Source organism: Berghia stephanieae, chromosome 9, assembly GCF_034508935.2.
Source record: "Berghia stephanieae isolate SIO BIC M18660-M18661 chromosome 9, UCSD_Bste_1.3, whole genome shotgun sequence".
Taxonomy (NCBI): domain Eukaryota; kingdom Metazoa; phylum Mollusca; class Gastropoda; order Nudibranchia; family Aeolidiidae; genus Berghia; species Berghia stephanieae.
In genome coordinates this window covers 15,512,359-15,527,358 of record NC_088368.1, presented here as the reverse complement: position 1 = coordinate 15,527,358, position 15,000 = coordinate 15,512,359, and the positions used below count along the sequence as shown (strand labels likewise).

Here is a 15,000-nt window from a genome sequence, read left to right as displayed (position 1 = left end):
ACTCGCTGGGTTAGAATTATGTTTCACGTCGCCTGTTAGAAGGAGACTAATTGAACCACATTTTAAATAGATTGAACATTGCGAATTCACGGAAATACTTTCTTTTCATTGGAGGGGAGGCTTAATAGCAATCATGCTTTACTTATTTCCTTTAATTTATTTCAAGAAAATTAGTTTTAAGTGGGAGCGACTGTATATTTCAGCCATTTGAAGTTTAAAACCACTAACCTGTAGGACGGTCTGACCCAATTGACTGAATGCAAAGGCTAATCCAATGATTATGGCTCCACCAGTCAGACCTAGAATGGAGATAGAAATACGATCATATGCGGGTTTAGAACAAAAAATATAAATCAATGCAGATGATGATGTCTGTCTGTCGTCGTCGTTATTAAGGTTGCTGTTGTTGTTGCTGTTGTTGTTGTTGTTGTTGTTGATGTTGTTGTTGTTGGTGTGACAATGTTGGTGGCGGTGATGTTGGTGAGGATGGAGATGGAGCTGGTAGTTGTTGTTGTTGTTGTTGTTGTTGTTGTTGTTGTTGTTGTTGTTGTTGTTGTTTTTGATTGTGGTGGTGGTGCTGCTGGTAATGATGATGATGTTTATGTTGATATTGTCTCTGTTGTTGTTTATTAAGAGGTGTTTTTACTATTTGTTCCAGTGCAACGAAACAATAACGTACATCATCTTCCCCCTACTCCTCCTCCTCCTCCTCCTCCTCCTCCTCCTCCTCATCCTCATCCTCCTCCTCCTCATCATCATCAATCAGACTTTTGACAAGTTGTAAGTCTTCATACAAACATCTACGGCAGTATTCTTACCTATAGATTTGGCCACAGTCCCAATGGTGGAGGGTTTAACATCAATTCCTTGCCACTTCCAGAATGGTTTTATAAGATCCTCTAGGATGACAATGGCAAGGGCGTTTAAACCTGATGAGATTGAACTGTGGACCACAACAGTGTTGTTTATTATTTCCACCACGAATTGATAACATTATATAAGCAAGGTTTTTATCATGATCCCAAATTAACACCTGATCCAAGTTTGTATAAATTCCCAATTTAGAAATATCAAAATAAAATTCTAGCTAGATGTATTTTTCTAACGAAACTTTCCGGGAAATGAAATTAAAAATACAGTGACATTAAATTTACACAAATGTCAGCTCAGAGAATTGGTTCTTTACTTTTTAACATATCTTAGTTGCCCCCCCTCCCCCACCCTTTCAAACTTCTGATTTTTTAAAATGATTGTAAATGGAAATTCTGTTAAAAAAAAACCAAATAGAATAAATAAATGGAAATGGAAAAAATAAAGAGAAATAAGATAAATAGAGATAAATTAGTTAAAGGGGCGAAGTTAGAAAGCTATGGCACCATTATCCTATGGGCTGAGGTTCGAACCCACCTCTCACCTTTAAAAAACACACCATAATATTGTTTACTGTTCACTTTGCGGCGTTGTACCCACGACCTATCTTAGCCATTTCATTGAGGTAAACCCCACTAGAAAATATCCCAATGAGTTTAGTTAAGGGAATTACTATAAAATTAACTGGAGTCGACAATTGGCTTAAGCTCTTTTACCATCTGAAGTATTTTGAATGTTTCTTTTCTTATACTTTATAATAGCTTATCGACGATTTTTCTGTCGTCCAGAGTCATATCTAAAGGATAGCAAGCAATTGTAATCCATTCACTAACTCACTCATGCAAATGTTGCTGCTCGAAGCTCGAAGTAAAGAATAATATGAAATTGAACGTAAGCTTCAATTTTATTACAAGAACAGATTAAATGAACGTTCATTTGATCTGTTCCGGGAATAAAATTGAAGCTTACATTCAATTTCATTATTTATTACTAACTCACTCATGAAATCTTCTCTGCGCCGGCGGGTGCTTGAGGCAACAAGTGATCGCCAATGTTCTCGTTCTTTCACTGCATTAGTTGTAGTCTGCAGGCTGAGGCTTCTAGTCCTCTCTGTACTATTCTTCTCCAAGTTTTCTTAGGTCTACCTAGGTTTCTTTTTCCTTCAATCCACAAACTTGTTAATCTACAAAACAGTTTTGTTGTCTCGTGGTAAGACACAAACTCCTGACCTGTAAGTATGTCTCAGGTTCGACTACCGCTTTCAATGGTTCAAAGCTGTGTCCTTGGAAAAGGCTCTTCACTCACATAATCTCATTGTACTTAGGTGTATAATAAGTACCTGACCGGAAACAGACTTCTTTCTAGAGAGAAACAAATTGATAGCAATTTACTGTCGCCATACTTCGTCCTACATGTTTAGTATTGCTGTTACATTGAAACCGTTGTAAAGCGCTTTAAGCAATCATTGTAGTGAATTTTGCGCTATATACTCGTATTATAAGCTCAACTTTTTAGAGCTCGACAGACAGCATAGCTTGATAGGAATAGATTTTCAATTCGTACCAGACCATTTATATTAAAGGTGTACGAGTACGTAAACATGTTCATCGAAACGTATTTTCTCATAAAATAATGATGATGATGATGACGATGATGATGATGATGATGATTATGATGATGATGATGATGATGATGATGATGATGATGATGATGATGATGATGATGATGATGATGACGATAATGATGCTGTAATGATGATTACAATAATAATAATAACAAAAATAATGATGATAATAATAATAATATAATAATAATAATAATAATAATAATAATAATAATAATAATAATAATAATAATAATATAATAATAATAATAATAATAATAATCCTTTCTTTAAAAAATATAGCATTGTGGAGAACATTGTGCTTATTTGAGTCAATAAAAAAATTGATACGGCGTACAACTCTATTGAAAGATTTGAAAATTAGAAATGTACTATTTACAGATAGATAAACAGATAACTTGATTTCCTTTTATAATTTAAAGTCAGTTTGAAAGTTCGTTGAGTCAAACAGATATCATAAAATATGTACCGACGACACTAAGAAACTCCTCAAAATCGACTAATTTTTACACTGTAAAAAGTTGTCAGTTTGCGTCATCTATTTATGACATCAAGTATTATTATTACTTCCGTTGTGTTGTTGATTTAGCGGTGATCAGTGTTATGTTCTAATTGCGTGTATGTTTGTATGTGTGCGTATGTGTGTGTTGTGTGTGGTGTATACATGTGTGTGAGTTTGCATTTTTCAGCAAATCGTGGCATTTATAGTGATATTATTCACTTGATCACATGAAGGTATTCGGATTTACACAAATTTTAAACAAGTTTCACCGATTAACAACGTCTACTAATATTACTGCTGATATTACGGTCGTTTTTATGCCATCGATGTGATAATTATTGCCCTGGGAAATATTTAGTTAAACGTTGTCGGCAAACTGTCAATTGTATCTGTCTAGCTTCTAGCCCGAACAAACTTGATATTTTTGGCGTCTGCTTCAGATTTTCATTTGACCTCACATAAGTTAGGTAAAGGGGAGACATTCCGAAAGTTCCTACATCCCCAGTATTCTTTCAATTTTTATTTTCACCGTTGATCTTTTGTCAGGCGTTCATTTATTCAATTTGTCACCATATAGATATTTGTGAGGATTTTTTTTTCTATTAGGGTTAGTCATAAGTCTTAGTAAAGGTGCTAGGGGGGAGACATTCCGAAAGCTCCTACATCCCAGTATTCTTTCAATTTGTATTTTCACCGTAGATATTTTGTCAGGCGTTTATTTATTCAATTTGTCATCATATAGAAGCATTTCTAAAACTCTAGAACAAACCTTGATAAATTTGTGAAAGTTTAAAATCTCCTAATTTGACCATTGTTTTGATTCTCGGCCGCCATTTTAATTTGTGAAGTATTGAAAGGTAGTGCAAAGCAGTCTGAGAGTGTTTTTTTCTATTAGGGTTAGTCATAATGCTAGAGTGTTTATTTTCCTATTAGGATTAGTTAAAGGTACTCTGGGTTTTACTTTTTCTTGGGGTTAGCTGAGGGAATATTATTTAAGTTGTTTCCCTTTGTAGGAGCTTTCGGAAGGCTTCCCAAGTCAAGCGTGGTAAAGACTTGTGACTTATTGATATTGATATCTACTGACTGATAAACTAAAATCATGCCGAATAAAGCATGGCAGCGACAAGCACATCGATTAAAGTGTGCAACTAATCGTAATCAAGATAATCAAGAAAATGATTCAGGCAATATTGAATGAAAATAGTTCTTTCCCGCGAAATTGCGGGCTTTTTACTAGTAATAATAATAATAATAATAATAATAATAATAATAATAATAATAATAATAATAATAATAATAATAATAATAATAATAATGATAATAATAATAATGATATTAACAATAATAATAATAATAATGATGATAATAATAATAATTAATAATAATAATAATAATAATAATAATAATAATAATAATAATAATAATAATAATAATAATAATAATAATAATATAATCATCATCATCATCATAATCATAATAGATATATAAATTATACTTATTCATATGTCTGACATCCCGTATTGTTATGGGCTCATTGTTGTAGTGGAAATACTCTCAAACCAACGCAAAGGATTGTCCAATACAAAAACGCAATCAAGCCCATAATTAATTGCGCTCGGTTATCAGACCTAAAAATGTGCGCACGTTTACCTGAGTGATGCACTGAAAAGACAGGCAACGAACAGTCCAGCGAGGCCTGGAGCCACTGTCAGCTTGTCCATTACCAGTAGCGGTAACAACTGTGGAGAAAAATGTAGTGGATTGACAAGACTATATTTGAGCTTTTGTTTATATAGTGCAATATCCACCAAGCGTGCTCAAAGAGCTTTACAAGGGGTACCTGAACAACAGTAACATGTAGGACGAAACATGACGCCTGTTAGACGATATTACATTTTTTCCCGACAGAGACAACGCTGTTAACATCAAAGCCCCGTTGACTGGGCAAAATCACATGTATACAGAAGGTCTTGGTTCAGCCCAAAGAAGGCTACGAAGCCACTGCTTACCTGGTCCCTGGCCCTCACTATGTCCATAAGATAAGGGTCACATTTGCTGTAGGCTGCAAAGATGATGAGCCCCACCACGCAGACTAATGTCGACAGAATGAGTGTTAGGGGCAGTGAGACGTACAGAGCCCTGAAAATAAGGGGTAGAATAGATGCAATGATGACAATGAAGACGATGATAATGTCGACAACGACGACGACGAGAATGGTTAGAGCTATGAAGACCAGCATCAACACAGCTTAAATGATGTGCATTATATGTACAAATTGTGTAAATTGTAGCTCACTCATTGGGCCCAAATATTCAAATGCATAGTCTATAGATAAAATGATCATGCAATGAGACTAATGTTCTCCAAGTGAGCGACTTAGTGGAGATTCCCGCATTACCACGTATTCATCATAATCAATGTGCAACACAATTCTATCAGGCCACAGGGAACCAACTTTTCATTTAATGCTGCACAAGTCACAAGTTAAGTGTCTTATCAGCATAACCACAGTTACATTTTCTGTCATTCGATATGGTCAGGTACTCATTCGCAGCTGGGTCGGGTGGAATGATGTGTGCAAAATGCTCGCCCAAGGACATAACGCTGAGATCATTTCCCTGCAGGATAACAATTTCAAAATCGTTTGACTGGAAATGCAATAATACGGCTGTTACGATTTGTAATAAAAACTTATTTCAACAAAATTACACACACACACACACACACACAGGAAAGCTCTGACACACACACACAGATATATATATATATATATATATATATATATGTAATAAATGTAAAGAGCCTTTTCCAAGGACTCAACTATGCGCCGAGCGAGGCTCGAACCCAGGACCTACCGATCCGAAAGCGAGTGTCAAGCCACAAGACCACATAGCTGCATAATACACGAATAAAAACACACAGTCACATAGAAACACGAGTATATGAATGAGTGCATGTCAATATTCTTACTTTTTGGACTGATAAGTCTCACGGATGGATAAGTACCGATGTATCATTATCTGATTGGCTGCATAGATGGTCAGCTGACCCACCATCGAGCCAATCACAAGCGACCACACAGAATGGCGGACCGTTGGATCAACACTCCAGCTAGAGAAAAACAAAAAAGTAAACGTGGCTTAGCGTTTTGCATTTCTTGAAATTCTTAAGAAATAAAGATACTTGATAGTTTTACATGACGTTTAGGAAGACTTTTCTCTCAATGCATGCCTTTGGAGGCGGGAAGAGAGTTGAGTGAGGGGTCCTTACAGAATATAATATTTTCTCTCTCATTGGAATGAAAAAAGCAAATAAAAGGATACTGAAATCTCTAATTAATATCATCGTTAATCGTGGTATCAATTCATTATAGGGTGCGGTTTAATCATTGCTCACCAGCTCTATCTGACGAGATAGTAGCAAATGGTTCTATCTGACAAGACAATCTTGTAATGTTGAAGGCATACATGAAATGAAATGATAACTATTGTCTCGATAAAATCAAACTCACGCAATTTGTTGGTTTATTGTACTCACTCCAAGAAAAATATACGTCCCCCCTCGTCTGCCAACCTCCATACCTCGTCCATACCTCCCACCTCATCAGCACCTCGAATGATGACAGCAATCAGACCGGCCAACACGATGAATGTCTGGAAAGTGTCCGACCAAACCACAGCTTTCAGCCCTCCCTAGGGACATTTCGAAATACAATCACTATAATAAATAAAATTGACGTATAGCTTTTGTTAGACCGCTAGTAAAGTGCTTAATGATCAGTTCTTACGAAATTATATTACTTTAAAAAACTATAAATGTTAAATGTAATTATTACAAATAGTTATGTGTGTTAGATTAGTCTGACAGGCATCACTTGTGAATATTTATAGTTATGTGTATTAGATTAGTCTGACAGGCATCACTGGTGGATATTTATAGTTATGTGTATTAGATTAGTCTGACAGGCATAACTGGTGGATATTTAACTTAATCACATCTCCTCCTTCTTCTTCTTTTTTTTTCAGCTTATCCCGTATTTTTGCAGGGTTGCCATATTGAATGCCACATTTCCATGCTTCTCAGTTCATAGCATCATCTTCCTCCAGGCCCAGTTCTTTCATATCATCCTTTACCCTATCCTTTAACTTAATCACATACCATCAGTAGAAACACTATATAATCATTTGAGTCAACCCTTGTTATTACGGTGTGAACCAAATGCTTCAAATGGATTGTATCTTTGAATCATTATATTTTAAAGGGTCCTGGCAGGTCAGTTAGTAGAGGCACTCGCTTTATAAAAAAAAAACATCGAGAATTTATATAGGGCAATATCCACTAAACATGCCCAAAACGCTTTACAAGGGGTCCTTAGCCAAGAGCAACACGTGTATTTAGGACGAGACATGACACCTGTAAGGCAATATTACATTTTTTTAGGACAGAGACAACACAGTTAACGGCCAGGTACTTATTTTACACTTTTGTTAGATGAGATAATGCGAGTAAAGAGACATTTCCAATTATTCTATTTTGCGTCGCGTTCAGAAGGCGAATATCAGACAACAAGACCACGTAGCTGCACATACAAAGGAATAGATAATTTACCCATCACTCTTGGGTGCAAAGAGGGATCAGAAAAAAAAACAACAGGGTCGATATTGATCCTTTTGATTTTGAGGCGGGCGCTCAATCACTGAGGCATCAGGACCTGCTTGATCCACTATGCTGTTTTCTTTTATTATTAATTTTGAAACACGCATGGTTCCGCCTCTAATTATTATTATGCATTATCATATCTTTAGTATCAGGTCCGAATAATTTAGATTATAAAAAATTAATTTTAGTCCATACTATAAAACGTGGTTTACGTTAATATATACTTTTTATTCAACGTGATTTTTCATAGTGCTAAAGACATAAATTTAAGACATCTGATCATTAAAGTTTAAAGTTAAAATTCACTTTTTGGCACATAGAACCGGTTTGATGCGGTGAGTCACGTTATGTATTATAGCTGAACGAATCGCTTAATGCCAACCTACCAAAGCCGTGTAAAATGTGCAGACGAGCCCAATAGTCAGAATGCATGCCCAAAGAGGAAGAGCGGTTACTGAAAAACAAGGAAGAAAAGATTAAGAGTACAGAATTTTAAAAAACAACAATGAAAGGGTGGGGGTGTAAATAGAACATTTTGAGTTTCATAGGTAACTAAATGCCAACTAATTGTGCTCAAAGCAATTTACCAGGAGTACCGAAGTAACAGCAGTATTTAACATTGTTGGATAAGAACATAGAGCCTGAGAGGCGATAGTATCTTTTTTTTTTTGACAGATTTGTTGCTGGTTATTATGCATTTTACACCTGAGTACGGTGAGAACATGGGAGTAAAGGAGTCAACTTCGCACTATTCAGACCAATGCTCAAACCAGTGACCGATTTGTCCGAAGATGAGTGTCATTCTATTGTCGAATTCGCGACCCACCTCGCTAGTAGTTTGGTATTAAGTCGGAATGAACTGGAGAAAATAAGATTGAGTCGATATGATCCAAAGGAGAAAATTAAATTATATTTTTTAAAGTTAAAAAAATAAAAACTTACTTTCCTGAAAGAAGAGACTTGATCATTTTAATGGCGGTTAGAAATTTATTTTAACTCAAAGTCAGTCCCACACACCATTAATCAATTAAATAATTCAATTTTAACCCGTTATTTGCCGTACTCTGGAAAGACACATACGAGGGCTGTCCCACGGAAAACCGGAAAAACGGTTTATATTGAAAACTACTCAACATTTTTAAATTATGTAAACGTAAACGCACATTTGTAGAGCGATCATTATTGGGAATTTCCGATAGAGCACCAAGAGCATCGGGCATTACAAACGAACACGTGGGCTCAACAATCATGGCTACTGACCCTTTTGCAGTTGTCAAAGTTAGAGGTAAGATATGTAATTCGATTTTTCTGGCCGCAAAAGGTCTGAAACCTTTTGAAATTTGCTCTAACATACAGTTAATTTACGGCGATAAAGCATTGGGGAAGGTAAGTTCAGAAACGGGCAGACAGTTGTCCCCAAGACAAAGTTCACCCGTGCCCTTGTTTTGCTGCAAAGACGGAGAACAACGCAAATCGCCTTCATGAACTCATTTAAACAGAAGACAGATGGCTTTATATCCGACAAATATTATTATTACAATTATTGGATATTTCAAAGTCTAATGACCAAAGAATAGTCTTTGATGAATTACACTATATATCAAGGTGTCTGCTTGATGGGTCCCGAAAGTGTTGATTGCTGACCACAAGACGAAGCGAGTTGACGTCTCTGATACTTTGTTGAATTGTTGTCAAACTGTCGGGGGAGTTACGATCCCTTATGGAGAACTCTAGCAGTATGATCTCTCTTCTTTTTGGGTGTCCAGTAAACGGTGGCTTACTAGACAATTGCCCGGGATTGGGGGTTGAGTCCCTATTCGGGCGCCAGGTTGGATCGCCATTCCGTTCATGCCTGCCACGTCAGGGCGTCGCGATGCGCCCGAAACTGGCTGGTGTTCAAGGATGGTCTGGTGACGGTCAACCGATTAGCCTTTTGTCGCATTTAAGCGTCCCCCACTAGTAAACGCCAATGCAGTGATCCATTAGGGGCGAGCAGTATAATAATGAAGCATCCCCGAGACGAATTATTGGAGGTGACGAGACTCGGATTCATCACACGACCCCTGAGACAAGGAGGGATTCTACGGTTTGGAAGCACACGTCTTCATAACCCCAATAAAGTTAAAGGTTCAGCCGTCAATGAAGAAAATCATGGCCGCACTTTTCTGGGATGCTAAGAGTGTTCTGCTTTTTTACCTTTTGGACCAGGACGAACTGTCAATGCTAACAGGTACTGCAAGAATCTTGATAAGTTGAGAGAGGTTGTGCCCCGAAAAAGACAGACTGGGTGACCAGACGGTCATTTTGCAGCATGACAATGCAACGCTCCACACTGCAAACGCCACGAAAGACTGGATCCAAAAGATTCGGCTGGGAGGTTCTACCCCGTCTCCCTCACAGTCCTGACTTGGCCCATTAAGATTACAACCTGTTTGAACCCATGAAACGCCATTTATCTGGAAAGCGGTTCACTGGCGATGATGACCTTGCGGAAGCTGTGAAAGACTGGTTGAAGTCTATTGACGAAAAGTTCTTCAGGGAGGGTATTCTGTCCCTGGTCAAACGATGGAAAAATGCATCCAGCGGGATGGTGATAATGTAAAACAATAATAAAGCACTTTTAAGGTATGTTGTGTGAACATTTTGTCACAATAAGATTTTTAAAAATATTAATTTGAATGACCTTTTCCGGTTTTCCGTCGTACAGCCCTCGTATCTAAAGATTTGGTCAGAAAACTCGTGTTTCAAATTTCGATCGATTTAAATTACCCTCATCTTGCCAAAAACTACCGAACCTGGTTTATTCCGACATAACTCAGACAATGGGTCACAGTAAAGGGTTGTTCATCCCCATTCGATATAAATATCTGTTTCTTACCTGCATTGAGAGCCAGGGAAGGGGCGTACAGCACTACGCCCATATACAAGACCTGCAGAAGAGGAATGTAATCAATAAAACAGAAAAATATTACGTTAAATTGCAAATTTATTATCCATTAATAGATTCCTGAACTTGTCTAAATATCTCATAACATGAAACTTCCTTGAGGCAAAATAAATTCCCTCCGCCCATCAGTACCTCCCCTCCCCTTCCCAAACAAACACACACACACACACAACACACACACACACACACACTCACACACACACATAAAATCACTTACAAGAACATAAAACGCCCACAAAAGTCAACATACCAGCACACAACTCATTGCTCAAATTATTAACAGATTGGAGCAATAAATAAAAACTTCCAGGTCACTGACCTCAGTTCAATAATATGCCTGCCGGCTGAAGATATGCAAGAGCATCGAAATGGTCGTAAGGGCTAGAATATATATATATATATATATATATATATATATATATATATATATATATATATTATTATATATAATATGTGTGTATGAGAGAGAGAGAAAGAGAGAGAGAGAGAAAAAAAAAAAGAGAGAGAGAGAGAGGAGAGAGAGGGGGGGAGGGAGGAGGGAGGGAGAGAGAGAGAGAGAGAGAGAGAGAGAGAGAGAGAGAGAGAGGGAGGGAGGGAGAGAGATTTATAATGTTTTAACACTGTCACGAGACCTTACCTGTCACAAAGCACGGAAAGAAAAAAGAAAAGGCAAAATTACTTTTTAGATTTATATCACTTTATTACTTTATTGGACTTTAGCGCGTATGGTTTTGGTATTTTTTTATCAGTTTAATGGCCTTTTCAATACTTTTAGTTTATATAAGTGACTATTTCAAAGACTTAAACTCACCATATTGATGACAAACATGACAGAAGCCCACGCTCTCACAGCAAAGCTGAACCTGACCTCTTGATACTGAAAAAGACACAGAAAAGGTAGGATATAGTGCGGTTTTGTATAACAGTATAACGAACAATGTCTCCGGTATATAATCTCACTCATGGCCAGATGGTAGTCGTGGTGTCTTGCAGGATGTGGCCTTCACAGTCTGGTGTCACCAATTTTGGTGCTTGGCCTTCTCTATCGGCTCGTATAACGTCAAACCTGTCATTCCTTGATTTTGCCCTGCCATATTATATTTTGTCTTATTATTCTCTGTTGGCCTTGTATAAATGAATTGCATATGCTGTTCTGTTTGACCAAGTGTCCAAACCGTGAAAATTATCCTTCTTGGTTCCTGTAGTATGGGATAAGATGTAACCAAATATTTTTATTCAGATGTTAATTGAGTACCAATCTGAAGCAGCAATGATTGTGTGTCTCGATTAAAAGTTTGAATGTACAAATTTATCCTTTTTGAATTTTCTCTTGTTCAAAACAAGAAGAATACCAACAAGTACACTGCCGACAGAATAATTTTTAACAAAGATATATGCGTATTATGAAGTAAATATTAATTAGACTTTTCTCAACAATGCACTCATTTGCAGGTCTGACTACCCAAATCGGTATGGGCTCATTCATTGTTATAATTGAAAATTCTGTACATTTAATTGATTAAATTAATTAATTGCGTTAGGATATCAGACCTACTAATAAGTGCCCCAAAGCTCGGACGATCGGCACGTCCATTTGATTCTTAATCATATTTGACATGTTCTGGCTTTCAATGTATTTACAAATTACGTACTGGTTTCTTCTTCTTCTTCTTCTTCTTCTTCTTCTTCTTCTTCTTCTTCTTCTTCTTCTTCTTCTTCTTCTCCTCTCCCTCCTCCTCATCCGCTTGAAAGTCTTCCTCCTTTCCATCTTTTTCGATATGATATGAGTGTATTTTTGCGTGTGTTCTTATTTGTGTATGTGTGTGTGTGTGTGTGTGTGTGTGTGTGTGTGTGTGTTTGTTTGTGGGCGCGATTAAGTTTCACTTATGACTTCATAGATAAGGTTGTCCAATCCACTCCGATTAAAACTTTACAATGCGAATCTTTCTGATAACGACGTGTTGATCCAACCGATAGTTGTAATAGTAGTGAAGAGTTCCTTCAACAACGCCTTCGACATATTATAACACAAGAAATCTCTATCTCCGCTCTCAAGCTCGAGTGTGACAAGTTCCAGAAAGTTCTACATGAAAGAGTTCGTATCAAACAATCTAAGGGATTATAGAAAAGATCGGAGAGGTGAGAGACGTTGGAGAGATAAAATATCAAGATTTGTATTTACAGTTCTAGTATTTATCACCCGTCCCATACAAGATTTGGTTTTATGATATGTTAGGCAATATAATCCTCGTTGTGGTGTCAAATTTACAAATATAGCAAAGGATGTAGAAATACAGAAAACACAAAGTACCTGATTTTGAATGTCAACTTAGTAAAAATTCTATCCATAATTTATTGACTTTAAGAAGAAGAATAATCTCTGAATCTGAATCTGAATCTTCCTTTAATGTCCACCTTCACTCATGAAGATTTTGATTTGAACAATAACATTAATTTGAAAATTCAACAGTGAACTAGAAGCACATTAAATAAATCTAAATTGGGTGTAGACGTCTAGATGAAACTTCCCACGGTAAATTGTTCCACTTTGTGATGGTTTTTGGGTAAAATTAGAATTTTCTGAGGTCTTTGGTGGATGTCGGGAGAATGAAACTGTCCATGTGGGAAGTCCTAGATGTTCGTGTCGGCGTTTGGAGGTCAATGATTTGAAATAGCCACGAGGTTTTTCTTTATCTTATACATCATGCATGGTCAGACGTGCTTCTTTCCTCCTAAATTGGAGTGACTTGCATTCAAGTTGATCAATAATGCTGCTCACAATTGATGTATTATCATAATTTCGTCTCTGTACTGCCTCCAGTTTATCAACAAGGTGTTTGTGCGTGGATCCCAAACAGTGCGTCCGTCTACAAATTGTGGTCGAGCTAATGACTTGTAAGCTAAAGATTTTAGGCTTGTTAATTTAATCTTAAAATTTCTTCAAAGGAAACCAAGGATCCTATTTGCTTTTGTTGTGATGATGTTGATGTGCTCATCCCATTTTAAGTCTGATTTTATTGTTATTTCTAAATATTTGGCTGATGTTAATAAGAAGGAAGAAGAAGCCGAAACAGAAGAAGAAGAAGAAGAAGAAGAAGAAGAAGAAGAAGAAGAAGAAGAAGAAGAAGAAGAAGAAGAAGAAGAAGAAGAAGAAGAAGAAGAAGAGAAGAAGGAAGAAGAAAAAGAGGAAGAAGAAGAAGAGGAAGAAGAAGAAGAAGAAGAAGAAGAAGAAGAAGAAGAAGAAGAAGAAGAAGAAGAAGAAGAAGAAGAAGAAGAAGAAGAAGAAGTAGACGGTAATTTTGAAGATGATGATTAAGACAATTATTATGAAGAATATAAAAACAACGACGACCAATACAAGGATGATAATACTTACCTCATAGGCACTGGTAAAACTTAATTTATGAAAGAATGGCAGGAAAACGTAGTTGGTGATGATAGTGGTTGGAATCATGGCCAAGCCAGCAATCCAGTAGGCCGTGTTCACATTGTACATCTCTGTAGGAGTTCCCAGGACGGTGATTGCCGACATGAAAGAAGCCATCAGAGACATGGCAATGGGGAATATCCCCATGTCACGACCTCCCATCAAAACATCCTCGGAGGTCGCCTTGTGGGTCATACGATATTCTTGAATAATGTAAAATATACCTGGATAGGGTGATAATGACGAATGTAAAATGTATTCAATATCTTCATTTTTAATTAAGTAAAGTGTGGAGCAGGCACTTATGTTGATAACAACAAGAAATGAAGTGAGTAGGAAAGTGCCAGAAGACAATAGAGAATAAAAATCTCGCGGCGGCGATGGGGGCTCGAACTCGCGACCTTACTGGTACAACTCCGCCTGCCCGGGGAAAGCGTGACTCTACCGTATGAGCTATCCACGATCCCACAAAGGATCGCATTTAACCCTAGCCTCTTATTAGAGCCTCCCCTCCCTGACTCCTATCCATATCCTGATATCTATACGTACTCTAACCAAAGACATTTGTGACCTCCTGACTCAAAACGGTGACAATTTGGGATAAACTAAAGACTGAAAAGTGAATTATAAGTCACAATGATAAGAAATATGAAATTCTTGTCTTTTCCAAGCAAAAAGAAAGAATGTTTATATTACAACATATTAACTTTACCAAAGTCTCGTAATTCTGACGACATATTTTATTATAGGCATCAATCCCAATAATCTGGAAATAATACTCTGTTGACACGACTTGTCTCATTTGTGATTATCTCCCAAACGGTAATTTTTCATCCCCGTTCTTCTTCTCCGTGCTCTTTCTTCTTCTTCTTCTTCTTCTTCTTCTTCTTCTTCTTCTTCTTCTTCTTCTTCTTCTTATTATTATTATTATTATTATTATTATTATTATTATTATTATTATTATTATTAT

The 15,000-nt window shown here is 36.9% G+C and overlaps 1 protein-coding gene across 1 annotated transcript in view; it reads right to left on the bottom strand.

Annotated features, from left to right (window-relative positions):
• Positions 1-15,000, bottom strand: part of LOC144979149 (sodium-coupled monocarboxylate transporter 1-like) — a 21,274-nt gene that overhangs the window by 5,995 nt on the left and 279 nt on the right. The window contains exons 2-11 of the mRNA XM_078925752.1: positions 13,980-14,254; positions 11,415-11,480; positions 10,535-10,586; positions 8,043-8,110; positions 6,535-6,689; positions 5,968-6,108; positions 5,006-5,135; positions 4,647-4,735; positions 819-943; positions 229-299 (exon numbers count right to left, since the gene is read on the bottom strand). Of these exons, the coding sequence (XP_078781878.1) occupies positions 229-299; positions 819-943; positions 4,647-4,735; positions 5,006-5,135; positions 5,968-6,108; positions 6,535-6,689; positions 8,043-8,110; positions 10,535-10,586; positions 11,415-11,480; positions 13,980-14,254 (1,172 nt within the window). The remainder of the gene's footprint in view (positions 1-228; positions 300-818; positions 944-4,646; positions 4,736-5,005; positions 5,136-5,967; positions 6,109-6,534; positions 6,690-8,042; positions 8,111-10,534; positions 10,587-11,414; positions 11,481-13,979; positions 14,255-15,000) is intronic.